General features: G+C 37.3%; 1 protein-coding gene across 9 annotated transcripts in view; it reads right to left on the reverse strand.

The window, feature by feature from the left end:
* The window catches only part of LOC143681722 (NEDD4-binding protein 2-like 2), a 75605-nt gene extending 61774 nt beyond the window's left edge, over nucleotides 1-13831 (reverse strand). For 3 of the 9 annotated variants that reach the window (XR_013174798.1, XM_077158995.1, XM_077158996.1), the window contains exons 1-3: nucleotides 13444-13830; nucleotides 10961-12219; nucleotides 2543-2667 (exon numbers count right to left, since the gene is read on the reverse strand). Coding sequence is in view for 7 of the 9 variants with exons in the window: in XM_077158995.1 (XP_077015110.1) it covers nucleotides 2543-2667; nucleotides 10961-12219 (1384 nt within the window). In the remaining 2 variants the exon portion in view is untranslated. Of the gene's footprint in view, nucleotides 1-2542; nucleotides 2668-10960; nucleotides 12220-12479; nucleotides 13415-13443 lie in introns of those variants that run through there. The other 6 variants (XR_013174799.1, XM_077158997.1, XM_077158998.1 and 3 more) reach the window with 3 other exon arrangements.
* Between the last annotated feature and the right edge of the window lie 238 nt (nucleotides 13832-14069).

The raw sequence follows: 14069 nt of genomic DNA on the forward strand, positions 1-14069 counted from the left end.
TTGGGACAGAGAATTCAGGCCACTAAGTTCTACAGAAGAAAAACATTTATACAGATGGCTAGGTCAGATAGAATTCTAAAGTTCAGATAAGCAGTAATGACTATGATGGGATACATATTTGGGAGATGTCTCTAAGTACCAAAAGAAATTTAGAATTTGGTTCATAAATAGGATACCAAGACGTGTTCACCTCTACTGCTGCACTACAAATATAAACAGTGATCAAACCTTCCATTAAAAAACAAAAAAACTTATCAAAATTATTTCTTTCATATCTGATAGTTAGGCTTACCTTCAAGGAGCGTGTTCTGGCAGAGGAGCTAACCTAATAAACCTCAGATTCATGGGACCAGGGCAATCATTATCTGCCCATAAATGATCATTATTCAACATCATATTCCATTGCACTGCACAACAGAGCTCCCATTTAAACAAATTCCTATTGCATTTGAATACCTCCCCACCCAAAGGGTCAATTTCTTCGACAAATTAACCACTACACTCCAAAAAAAGAGAATGATGGCAACTTTCGAAATGTTTTGAATTTATAAGCATTCTATGATGAATTTAGTGCCTTCTAATAATAAACACTGTGTAACATGAGGCAGACAGATAATGTCTAGAATGTTGCCTGGCATTCAAAAGTACTCAATAATTATCTGTTAAAAAGAATAATCTTGCTCTGCAGAAAATAAAAAGCATTTTTAATTTTTCAAAATGTCTAAAAATTACCTCGGAAAAAAATCTGTATTTATTATAATGGTGATAAAACCAGATACCATAAGTAAGTTCATCCAGCTAATTTCCCCAATTATAGTCTGCAATAGCTTGAGCATTTTAATGAAATGTTGTACATTAGTACAGCATTAGTATAACAAACTCCAAAATCCACCTAAAATGTATTCTGGCTCTATTATTGCCCTTATTCATTCTACCTGCCACCTACCTGTTCTTTAACTTTAGGCCAATAATTCCAAGCTTTTTGGAATTACAATGTCAGCATCATTTGATTTGGCCACAGTGTTCTATGGCATTAAAAAATTTTTTTTAATTAAACGAAAATTTTTTGAGATCTTTATTCCACCCTCTAATATTTTTAAAGAAATTGTTCAGTATCATAAAACCAAACAGGAAATAATCTTACAATCAAACGTGACATTTAAACAGTCCTTTGAAAACATGAACTATAACAGAGCTAAAACCTTTCACTAAAAAACATCCTGTGTCATTGAAGCCTATTCCAGGTTCGTTGGTAATAAACAGTTGACAGAAATTCTAAAGCAAAGAAAACAATTTTCTTAAATTCCTTACTCTGAAAACTGACAAAAAGAAAAGCCTTTACCCACTTTTCCTATACATACTGTATTTAAGGATAACCCTAGTTGATAGCTTTAGTTGAGAAGAAGAGGTTCTTTATTAGAGGAGAATGCCCACTACTAATCATGCAAGGAACAGTAAGATCTAGAAACTACTATTTTCTAACCCTTAAATAACTGATTCAGAAAATGTAAGGTTGATAGGGAACTTGGTAACTGCAGGAACCTTTGAAGCCACTGATTACTAAAAGCGGGACAACAGACATTTGCTTGCCAAAAAACAAATGTTGAACCTACAGCTAATCAAGACTCTTCCCTACAGCTGCCATCTACGGGAAATTTTTTTAAAAAAGGATAGATAAAAAAAGGACATGAAAAAAAAGGGATAAAGCCAATATAGTAAAAATCTTGATAACTGAAAATTCTGAGTGATGGTACATGGTGGATCATTATAATCTTTCTCTAAGTTCAAAATGCTCATAATAAAAAGTTTGTTTAATCATCAGCACATTCTTCATTTTTTTTAAAAATGAACTTACATGCATTAACTTACACAGTTCCAGAGCAATAGTTTTCAAGCCTGATTGCACATTAGAATCATCTGGAGAACTTTCAAAAAAGTACAATGCTTAAGCCCTATTTCAGACCAATTAAATCAGAATCTCTGGCTGAGTTACAGACATAAATGTTTTTGTAAAAGGCCCCCACAACAATGGTTCTTGTGCAGCCAAGAACCATTATTTCCCATGAATAAATTGACCCACACACATCTAAAAAATGTACTAAATAGATTTTTTACAGAGTAATACGGGAAAAGCCTTTAGTATTCAGAGGCATTATATTAAGTCTTTGGAAACATTAACATTACTGTCAGGAAATAGTTTGGGAGAATACATAATGATATTATCAGGGTCAGGTGAAGTTATTCCTGAGTTATATAATAAAACCTATCAAAACAGTGCACTCCTCTATTATTTTATCATGTTATATTGGTACACTACTTTACAGTTCACAAAATACTTTATCTAAATTCTCATATTTGATTTTCACCAACCCTGAGGAGAGACGAAAATCAGAATTATCTCTTCAAAAAGATAAACTGGATCTCAAAGCTGTCAAATGGTTTTCCAAAGTCATTCAGCTAGAAGAAGTCTGAGTCAAAAAATAAAACTCAGATTCTCGGACCCTCGAACATTCTATCCCAGGAGACTTGACTCAAAACAAACCTCTGTTCTGGTTCCAGTCATGGGCATCACCAAGCTGAGTGACATTATACCTGTACCCGTCTTGATGATGAAAATAGTCATCAGTGCTGAACACAATGCCATCCCGACTCTGAGCAAGCAGAATGCTGTTAACAGAAGAAATCGTAAAGGTGCCATTTATAAGATCTGTTACCATTAGAAATGAGCCACACAGGAAAGGCTATTAAATGAATTTCTGGTACTTACCTGTTAGTATATAGCAAACAGAATAGCACTCTAGGAAGTGTTCAGATTTCAACTATTCCTTCACACTTAAATTTATCACAGCCTGCATCAAAACTTTTAAAGCAGCATTTGTATTACAACTTTTTTAAACACTCTTCACCCAATCCCAAAATTATGTCAGTATTATCAATATTCATCAATAATCAATAACAGCAATTATTGATATTTAAACTTTACAGAATTCGTATTTGACTTCTAAAATTCCCTAAATTTAGTGCAACAGGTAATTTAAAAAGCAAGTAAGCATAAGCAAGCAATTCATCTAGGAAGAGCCATATCACATCTGACCCAAGGCAGCTCTAATAAACACATCTGCATGGATCACAGACACATCTGACCCTGACGTGGGAGTCAGAAACAGATTTAAAATAGTGAACCAAGTACAATTAAACTTTTAAAACTTTAAGGGATTAAATTACTAAGGAAAATTAATTATTAAACACAAAACAGAGAATAGCACTCAGAGAATTCTCACAACCAATGCCTAATGAAAGAGACTGGGAGGCATGCGGAAGAAGGGGGAAAAGCAGTAATAATGATTTGGATAAAAACAAAAAGAAAAATACCACATATTTTGCTGTTTGTTTCTGTTCTCCCAACCATCAGGCAGGTTAATAATACCTCTCAACAAAAAAAACTTTTTGCTGAGAGGAGGGGTGGGTAGAGAGTGGGAGAAGGAATTGAGAATAAAAAAATACGATCTTGGGATGATTCAAGATATTCACTTCCTGCTAAAAAGTAGCAGGAAAGATTTCAACTATTAAGATGACAAAAATGTCATCTCTCCTTCCCTCAACTTATAATAAAACCTTATATATTTCACAATAAAAATAAATTTGTATATGTCAAAATAAAATTAAGTGTGCAGATTTCCATTTATAGAATTATATGTCAAATTACTTCAACCAAACCACATCAAAGTTAATGATTTGAGTTTTTTTCTGCCTGTTTAAGAGCACGAGTTGAAATTTTTTTTTTTCAGCAACCACAATTTTCCAAAATGTATCTATCCAACATATTTGGTATCTTATTTGCTTAAACAGACAACCTAGAAAATAAAATGTCACAGTATTAACATTCTAAACTAAAGTTCAATCACACAGAAAGCAATTTTGGCAATAATCAAACACATAATACCTTACTATACTCAACAGTAGCAGCTACCAAGATACACATCTTTCCAAAGAGCCCCATGCTTCATTTTTTTCTGTTCCATTACTTTATTAGCACATGATTTTTTCAGATGTTAATAATCCTATACTCTAAGACTTTGTCAAATTTTTTAACCCATTCCAAATTTAAAGAGGTGATGGAGGGGGTTGTAGTAAACTAATTTACATCCAGGTCAACATAAAACATGAATAAGTCTCTATAAAAAGCATCTCCTTAAAATATATAAATCATAATTACAATAAGCAATTTTAGAATAGAGGTTTTTTCCTCCCAGATACAGCAGACTGCTCATGTATATTTGAAAAAGTTCCTAAATAAAGTCAAACTATCAAGTTTCATCGTGGTGACTTCTATTTTTAAAAAAAAAAAAAACCTGTATGAATCTGAAGATATCTGATATTATAGCAAGCATTTAAACTATAAGTAAATTATTTAAGAACATTAGTATTTTCAAAACTCTTACAGCCAGATGCTATAAGGCCTCCATCAAGTTAAGTCAGGTACTAAAATGGATTCTCAGAATATTCAAGTGTAGAACTTGGAATAAGTCAAATATCTAATAAAAAGTCAGATCTGAGTGCAATGATGTGCCAGTTTGAAACGATTCTTAATTAGAAAAGCCATGTTTTAATCCTATTCAAATCTTGTGGGGACAGCACTTTCTTCTGATTCAATCCTGATTCAGCATTGCAGGATGGAAATTTTGATTAGATTATATCCTCAGAGATGCAGCATGCTCAACCAAACAGTGACCGTTTGATTAGATGGACATGTGACTCTGCTTACTCAGGGTGGGTCTTAATTATTTTACTCAAGTCCTTTAAGAAGAGAAATATTTTCAAGAAACCTGAAATGCAGACACAGACATTTGGAAGAGCTGAAGTAGATGTTTGGAGATCGAGACAGAATGAGCCTAGTGCTAAGCAAGAACTCACAGAAATAGCCAGAACCTGAAGAGAAGAAATCTCCGGCCCCAGCAAATGCTAAGATAAGAAGTGAAACCCAGAGTTGTGTCCTGGAGCAGCTAAGTGAATGCCCACAGATGCTTGGAGAGGAAACAACTGGCATCAGAAGCTGGGGGCAATGGAACTAGAAACAAGGCACCAGCAGCCTTTCCAGATCACCCTTCCTTAAGCCAAGGTATCTTTCTTTGGATGCATTAGTTAGGACCTATTTATGGCCTTAGAATTGTAAACTTGTAACTTACCAAATTCCCTTTTTAAAAGCCGTTCCATTTATGGTATTATTGCATTCTGGCAGCTTAATTTAAGTAACCACTCTATTTGTATATTTTCAAAACAGCTATCTTTTAGAGATACGTATGTACCAAACATTTTATATACATCTATGACTTCATTTAATCCCCACAACAATCTTGCCAATCAGAAAAAAAAGTAAACATAGCAGTCAGGCCATAGGAGTCAGCAGACAGTGATAGGAAGAGCCAAGATTCAGGGTCTCTTTGACCTCAAAATCCAATGGGCTAACTTACCAAACCCCAACTAAAACCATTCCTGCCAATCTTCAAAAACACCTACGGCATTATATAAGATTCTACAAAGGTTCCATGCACTAGGGTAACTTTCCAGAAACCTACAACTTCAGATGGGTCCCTGGACCAGATGAGTCCTGAAATGCAGAGATGCCAGCCTCTTCAGAACATCAACTACTTGCATCCAACAGTTCCATCCCCCATCCCATATTATCTATCGACAGCCCCTTCCAACACGAAAAAGTTAGAACAAGCATAGCTCAAATACCCCTAAAGAGTGGGAGAAAGATCAAAGGAGATGGTGGAATTATACAGAAAATGTAGGGTTTAACAAATGAATATGGTTGCTGAATCATTGTATTATTTCTTTTAGTCTCCAGTATCTTAGAATAGCTAGAAGTAAAAACCTAAAATTATGCAACTGTAAACCATACCAAACTCTGAAATCTGTTCTACAACTAATTGTTGCCATGTACTTCAAAATTTATTGTTTTGTATATATGTTATTTATCACAAAGAAAAAAAAGAGTCAATTTGTGATGATAAATGCATAGCTATATGATGACACTGTGAACCACTGATTGTACACTTTGGATAATTACATGGTATGTGAATACATATTAATAAAAAGTAAATAATTAAAATTTGAAAAACAAAAATGAAAACCAATGGCCTCCAATGATTGCTACTGGAGGATCATACCCTTTATAATCTCTTCCCTTTGAGTGTGGGCTAGATTCAGTGACTAGTTTCTAACAGAATGTGACAGAGGTAATGAAATGTCACTTCCAAGATTAGTTACCAAAAACAACTGTGGCTTCCAGCTTGGGGATCGTCTGTGTTTGACTGGAGAAAAGCTCAAGTAACAAGAAACTGAGGTTTCTAGGAACTGAGCAGGAACTGAGGCCATTAATCTAACAGCCCACAAAGAACTGGGTCCAGTAAACCACCTCAAGAGAAGTGCAGAAATGGATCCTCCCTACCCAAGTTTTCAGATGAGAATGCAGGCCTGGTCTACACCTCGATCACAGGGCTGTTAGAGATTCTGATCCAGATACATGACCTATAGAAACTGTGCAACAATAAATGTTTGCTGTTTTAGACCATTAGGTTTAAGGGTGATTCATTACACAGCCATGTACAATTAATGCACTCAAGTAACAGGTGAACTCTGGTGTGTAGCTCAAATGGGCCCACTCTAGGAGAGGCAATTTTCATGGTTTATATTTTAAACTTCTAAGGACTAAACACTACTCTCTGTAATCCATCCATGTGTATTTAAGAACAGAAATGAAGAGGAAAAAAATCTCTTCACATCTCTATTTAACCTTAGCTTGTGGCCCCTTGCTCCATCTTCAAAGCTACCAGCATAGCATCGTCTCTCCTCTGACTCTGCTCCCATCCTTACATCTTCTCTGACTCTCATCTTCTGCCTCTTTTGTGGACTTTCCCTTATGAAGGGCCCTTATGATTACATTGGGCCCACTCAGATAATCACATCTGCAAAACCCCTATTACCACAGAAGATTAGGATGTGGACATCATTATTCAGCCTACCACAGAAAATAACCACCTTAATTTAAAAACATGCAAACTAAAAGCCAAAACAAAACAAATATATATTAGCTAAAACATTTTAGATTCCCCACCCTTGCAGGAACAGGGTATAAGAATCTACTAAAGGAAAAAATCCTACTTTCTCAAGTTCTCCTCTCAGTTTTATTTTTTAAATCCTGGATGCTAAGAAAGAACTGACTGGATTCCAGACTTACAGCCAAATAATTTAATACCATTTATTGAAGATTTTTACCCCCTGCTGATTTAAAATGCCATTTCATCATATACTAAATTCTCTTACATACAAGTTTGATTCTGGATTCTCTAATCTTGTCTATTTGTTTTCCTTGACAGGTACAGCATTCATTACAGTAGCTTTTAAGTATATCTTGATATCTGATGGGGTAAGTCTCTTTTATTTTTAATTGTCCTTGCTATTTTCACCTGGTTATGTGCCAAAAGAACAGTAGAACTGGCTTATCAAAATTCATACAAAAATCCCCTTGCATTTTGATTAAAAATGTCAATGAATTAATTAATTAGAAGGAGAAATAAAGTGACATCTTTACTGAGTCTTCCCATCTATAAATATGCTATAGGCATAGTCTCTCTCAAAATCATCAACAATTTCTAGGACATTTACCACACTGGTAACAATGAGGGAGTAGGAGCTTTGGATTTAAATTTTAGTTCTAGCAATTACAAAACATGTGACCTATGATTAATTTACTGAATTATTCTGTGTCCTCATCTATAAAAAGGGAAATTAACAACTATCTGTCCTGAGAAGAGTGTCTTAACACTATAGGCACTTAACATATTATAGATATTATTACTATAAGAAGGGCATTGAGCAAGCTTTGGGAATTACAAAATTGCCAGCCTGGGTCTCTATTTATAATCCAGATGAGTAGGTTTGAAGCATATGCAGTATAATGATGACTGTGATTTACATTTAAATACTTTAGTACAGACAGTATGAGACCTGTGGTACATGATTTAAAGCACAGTTATTCTAATCATGAAATCATATCCTGGGGTGGTCATGCTAGCTAGGCAGAAAGGCTACTCTCCAAAGGTGGCTATGAGAGGCTATTAGAAGTACTTTAACTCTCTCTCTGATCAACTCCAGACATTTTGCTAATCAGCATAATAAATTTTAGGAGTGGGTTTTCATTTATGAAATTAATAGTTTGTCTACTAGCCTAAAGGATGTTGAAAACACACTCTCACTGGTGACATCAGTAGTATGTGAGAAACATAGATTAACTAAAATGTTTTATATTCCCCATCCTTGCATGAACAGGGTATAAGAATCCAGCAAACTCTATAGCCCGCACATCAGGGAATGACACCCAAGACTCAGTCTCTAAATGGTCTTGAGTCCAATTACTGGGTCAGAAGACTGTTTGCCTGATGCTGACTACACTGTACCTCTAGAATACTACTGGATTCTGCCTTAAATGAACCCTTCATCAAAGTGTTCTCAGGTTATCTAAAAATCAAAGAACTGGCACTCTATCATACCTACAAGGGTTGTGTGAGCTATTTTGCATGTTCTTACCCATAATTACTTAAAAGTCTGTATTTGTGTTAAAATTTAGTTTAAGACTTGCTTTTATTAAAGCGGGTAGTGAAGTTATGGGGAAACAACTCTCACCCACTTATAACCAAAAGTAGCTATATATGCCAAACAAACCTAAGAGGTGTTACCCGTCCAAACTGGCTTAGGTCAATTATCAATGAATAAAAAGATAATGCGGGGCATGCCACGGTGGGTCAGCAGGCAGAGTTCTCACCTGCCATGCCAGAGACCCGGGTTCGATTCCTGGTGCCTGCCCATGCAAAAAAAAAAGATAATGCAATCTTGTGTAGCTTATACAATAAAAGCGGTAAAGACATCTGCTACATGAGTTCATAAAGAGGATTACTAAAGTGCTGAGATGATTAGGCTAAGTCTCAAAAAGTGGAGGCATTTAAGAGGAGCTTTGAATAAGCAGTCTAGAGAACAATGGCGCACAAACCATTTAGTCTCCTGTAGTAGGAGGCAGGTGCGAGACCAAGTATAGAACTATATGAAAAAGGAGGTGGGTATGGACTAAATTAAGGATGAGGGGAACTTGAACACTACCCAAAAGAATCTGAACCTTATCAACCCCCCCTACTCATCACCAACTATCAATACAAAACAGTGCCATCTTTTTAGTTCCTCAAATCAGCTCACTTCTGATCTACCACACAGTTACTCCATTCTTTTTTTTAAAGCTCATTTTGAAAGTTAACTCCTTTATGAAGCCATTTATTACTAGAGAGTATCTGGCATTATACCCAATCCCAAATAACCAATACCACTCCATTAAAAAAAAACACAGAAAAAAAAAAAGACCTAAAGAAATATTCCTGCATCTTTAACCAAGTTCCCTGAAGTCAGAAGTCAGGTACAGGGCTATGTATGCAACAGGTACTGAAATGAACTAGTACAGAGGAAATGCACTTAGTATATACTATTTATATTCCTAGTCTGATGTCTCACCAGCTTTTGTAATCTCTTTCAAATCACTTAACCTGAACTTCTTCCCTTTAACCTCTGCTCCTTCTATGAAAATGAAAAGAACACAACTTATCTCAAGATTCTTACATTCAAAAGTACTTGGGAAATTGTAAATCAGGACACAAATGTTAGCGCTAATATAACTTCCATCCTTATATACCTGTAATTATATTACATAAAATCACCTCTATCATCTCCAATTACAGTCATGCCTCCCTGAAATTCTTTGTCCCAAACCTAACCCTTCTTTCTTACATTTTTCTATACCTACTCTAGACCAGGCAGCCCTAGGGGGCAGATCCCTTCAAACCCAATTGTTTATTTTCTCTGATGATACTAAATCTGAAAGACTGGCCATGTTTGTGAGACAACCTCACTCTTTAAATTCTATCTTTTTTATAGAGTTGAAATTTCATCTTCACTAAACTGAGAGGAATCAAAATGCTAACCAAAATTCCAATTCATTCACAAAGATTATAGCTTATAATAAATACAGCATGAAATGCCCATATTGCAAATTTAGTTTTCCTCTAATTTCTTGTTTCTAAAGAAACTTTTGTTTAGACTATTTAGAAATCAGAAATTAATGAAATATAAAGAAGTCTTGCAAGTAAATACAAAACACGTTTCCTTGAGCTTTTTATCCTCACCCAAGAATATCAAAAAATTTTTTCCTTAGCTAGTATAAATCTTGAATCATCTCTAATACAAACTGCAAAAATATTTGTATGTTTTTTTTTTTGGTTTTCATTTGCACTATGTTTCATGATTAAACAAACGTATTAAAGTACACCAATATCCTCTGTTCTAATATGTAAACAAAAACAGGAATTTGAAAAAATTTGTAATACAATAAAATGTCACCAGTCTAACTCAACTAATTCAGATTTTGCCCACTTCAAATCCCTTAAATTTTAAGAAACCACAAAAGGGCTCCCTCTGCCAATCAACAGTCTGAACATGCGTAACACATTCAAAATTCTTTCCTTGGGTTCTAATATGCTTTTCATGATAATTCCAGCAGGACATATATCATTCATTCTAATAACAGATAGCTAATTAAGGTCACAAAATGAAATAACCAACTCAAAATCCAAATCTAAACCTGTGTCCAACTCTTTGAATAGCAACTTAAAACGGAAAGGCCAGCACAGTTGTCAAGGAGCATTTGTTTTCATCATTGTCATAATAACACATGGTGTATCCATTTTTAAAAACCTTAGCAAAAAAAAAAAATATATATATATATATATATATATATATGCCAATTCTCCCTTCCCCTAGCAGAAAACATATTTTTTAACGTTTACACAGAGGCCATTCTCAAGTACAACAAATTAAACATGACAGCACCAAGTGCTCATAATGACACTTTACTTACCGAGACAATGTTGTTTTCCCAGAACCAGGCAGGCCTCTTAAAAGAATAAGTAACTTCTGCAATTTATTTAGTTTTTCCTCTTGAAACTGTCGGCTCATAAACCTTTCTGTTCCATTAAGCTTGTCCCCAAAGGGATCTTTCCAGCCTCCTCTGGTTTCACAGAAACCATTACTCACATGTCCATCTTGTACACTGTAGCTATTTCTAGAGGGATGAACACTACTGTTATTCTGAGTACAGTCGGTATATTTATTGTTCTGATCAGAAGTCAAACAATTCCAGTTAATGTGACAGCCATCTACAGAATATCCACTTAATACCTGAGAGTTATCTTGGGCACAGAAAATATTTTGTGTTGGATTTGGTGGAGGATGAAATCTTTGAATATTTAAATGATAATTAAAACTGGGAAGTCCAGGAGGGCCATGGGGTACTATAAAAGAATGCACTGACTGCCATTCAGGCCTGAAAGAAGTAAATGAAATGTCACAAAATGGAGGTACTACTACTTGTCCATTACAGGGATATTTGCCTGGCTCACTCCCCAAGTACTGCTGATAACTACAATGTGACTGAAGAACGTTACTAAGATCTCTTTTCTTTTCTTCATCAGACTTTACAAGATCATTATGATGGTCTGGATAATATGGAGTAGGTTGTTCCTCAGAGAGTTCAGGTTCTTTACAACTGCCTTCCAAATCATCTTTCTCATTTTCCAGTGCCTCAATTTCTTTGTAAAACTGGGATAATTCATTGTCAATCTCTGATTTTTTGGAGTTAACTTTCAACCTCTCGTCTCGTTCTCCTTTGCCATTTATACCACTGATAGTGTCTGCCCGCTTCCTTCTTTCATTATATTTCTTCTTCTCAGGAGGTTTGTAAATGGGTCCTATAAATGCTTTACTAGTGCTATATATCCCATCATCCGAGGACACAGCTGGAGGACTCGGATCCTGTAAAACTTGTGAATCAGTGGATTCAACAACATCTGGTCGATTACCAGGCATCACACTGCGTGAAGGCTTCAACAACACAGTTTTGGTTTTGTCCTCCTGAGGAGGACCATTTCCTTTGAGATCAATGACAGTTGCAGCAACCCAATCATTTCCAGTTTTCTCTTGGATTCTGTGAAAATTAGCCCTACCATGATGGGAGAAAACGTAAGCTTCTTCAGTTGATTTCAATTTTTTATAGCATGGTTCATTTGTTAGTTCTTTTCCATGTCCCAAAGAGGTAGTCTCAATTTCACCATAAGGCATCTGAAGAGCAAATAAATCATAATGAATACCTAATGGTTAAAATAATCTAAACAAAAACTTCTTTGGAAACAAGGCATTAGAAAAAAGAATAAATTTGTGATATAAGCAGTCAATGCCAAAATATTCCAAAATACTAGAATCAAATAGTCATTTTATAATCACAACTTAAGTACTGCCATAACGAATGGACTGAAGGTAAGTAAACGATTGAAGTTAAGTCTCATTAGGTAAATACCTGTGTTAAAAAAAAAAAAGCCTACCACCAATCTAGAGGAGTCATTTCTGAATTCAGACAACTTAAACAATTTAAGCTTTGAAAGCTGAATCAGTAATATACTTTTAAAATCATACACAATTGTGTACTAGGAAGTAAGCCAACCAGATAGATACTTATATACACACAGAACTGTAGTATATTGCATCATAAACGTCTACTGTTTAAAATCAGTATGTCCTTAGGAGTGAGACTCCAGCTCCCAAACCTCAGATAACCACGTATCCTTAACACCCAAAGGCTAACTGAGATGCCAGTCTTTACAAGGGTCCTTCTTCAGTGAATAGAGTAAATGCAGTTCCCAAGTGGGTGTACTGCTTTAATCAAGAGAATAATGATTATAGCTTCAACTGCACTGATAATGACGCAATCATATTACGTAAAAAAAAAATCTGGCAATTTCCCAATGAAAGCGCCCATCTTTTCCAGATGTTTTCTTTATCTCCAAGATAAATTCTGCTTCTCTTGAACTAGTACCCCGTTTTACTCAACACTCCACTCTGACCTTCCTCGTGCCCAACACGAGAGAAAAGAAGGGCAAAAAGACCAACTAGGGAATGATGGGGTGGGTTAGAGAGCCTGCAGGGAATTACAGCTGTAAGGAAGGCCTCTCCCAGCCACCTTCCCGCCTCTGCTTCCTCACTCGCAACGCGGGGCGAGGCCCCGCGGGATGAAGATCGTGGCCTAGACGCAACCTACTCCCGGTGGCCTCCTGGCCTCCACTCAGAGGGGCCCGGCAAAATGCGCTCGCCCGCTTTCCCTGTCCCACTGGAAACATGTTCAGGTCCTTTCTTGGAATCTGGAGGATTCGAGGTTCAAGGGTTCACTCCGGCCTCCCACTTTTAGGATACCCTACCGGGTTTGCAAGCCAACACCCGAAACGCGAATCAAAGGCGAGAGAAACCGAAAACCAACTACCTCACCCTCACGGAAATGGGATGTCCACTCACCTTACTCGACAGCTCAGCATTGACCTTTACTTCCGGGAAAAAAACTCCTTCTAAAAGACGCGAACCTCTCGGGAAAGAAAGAGACGAAGAGACCCGACTTCAATGCAGACAACGGAAGGGATTCAGAGCCCCCAGCCCTCCGGCCGAGACGAAGAGCCGCACCTCCGTACGCAAGATGGCGGCCAACGCTCGCTGACCCAGGAAGGGATTCCGTTCGCGCCAGGCATTGTGGGCGTTGTAGGCCGGCGTACGCCAACCTCTCGTAGTCTCCCCTGGGCGGAGACTCGGACTCCCAGAATCCACTGCGCGGCGCACGCCCTGGTTTGAGAGCCGCCCCGGGACGGCGCGACGCCGGCGGGGAGGCGGGCGCTGCGCTGGTGGTCGCGCCTGAGAGAACGGGCGGGGCGGCCCGGGTCGGGTGCACGCGGCTCTGGGCCCCGGGCGAGGTGTCTAGGGAGACAGAGTCGGCGTCAGCAGGCCTTCGAGAGGAGAGCCGGCGTGTGGTGTGTGCAGGTGGGAGTCGCCCAGCCTCTTAGCGCCGGGCTCCTTCGGAGAACGGGAATCGCAGCCGCCGAGGAGCCCGTCCTCCTTGATGGGAGAGAGAAGTCAAGGCGGTGATTTTGAGG

The sequence above is a fragment of the Tamandua tetradactyla genome, chromosome 4, assembly GCF_023851605.1.
Source record: "Tamandua tetradactyla isolate mTamTet1 chromosome 4, mTamTet1.pri, whole genome shotgun sequence".
Taxonomy (NCBI): Eukaryota; Metazoa; Chordata; class Mammalia; order Pilosa; family Myrmecophagidae; genus Tamandua; species Tamandua tetradactyla.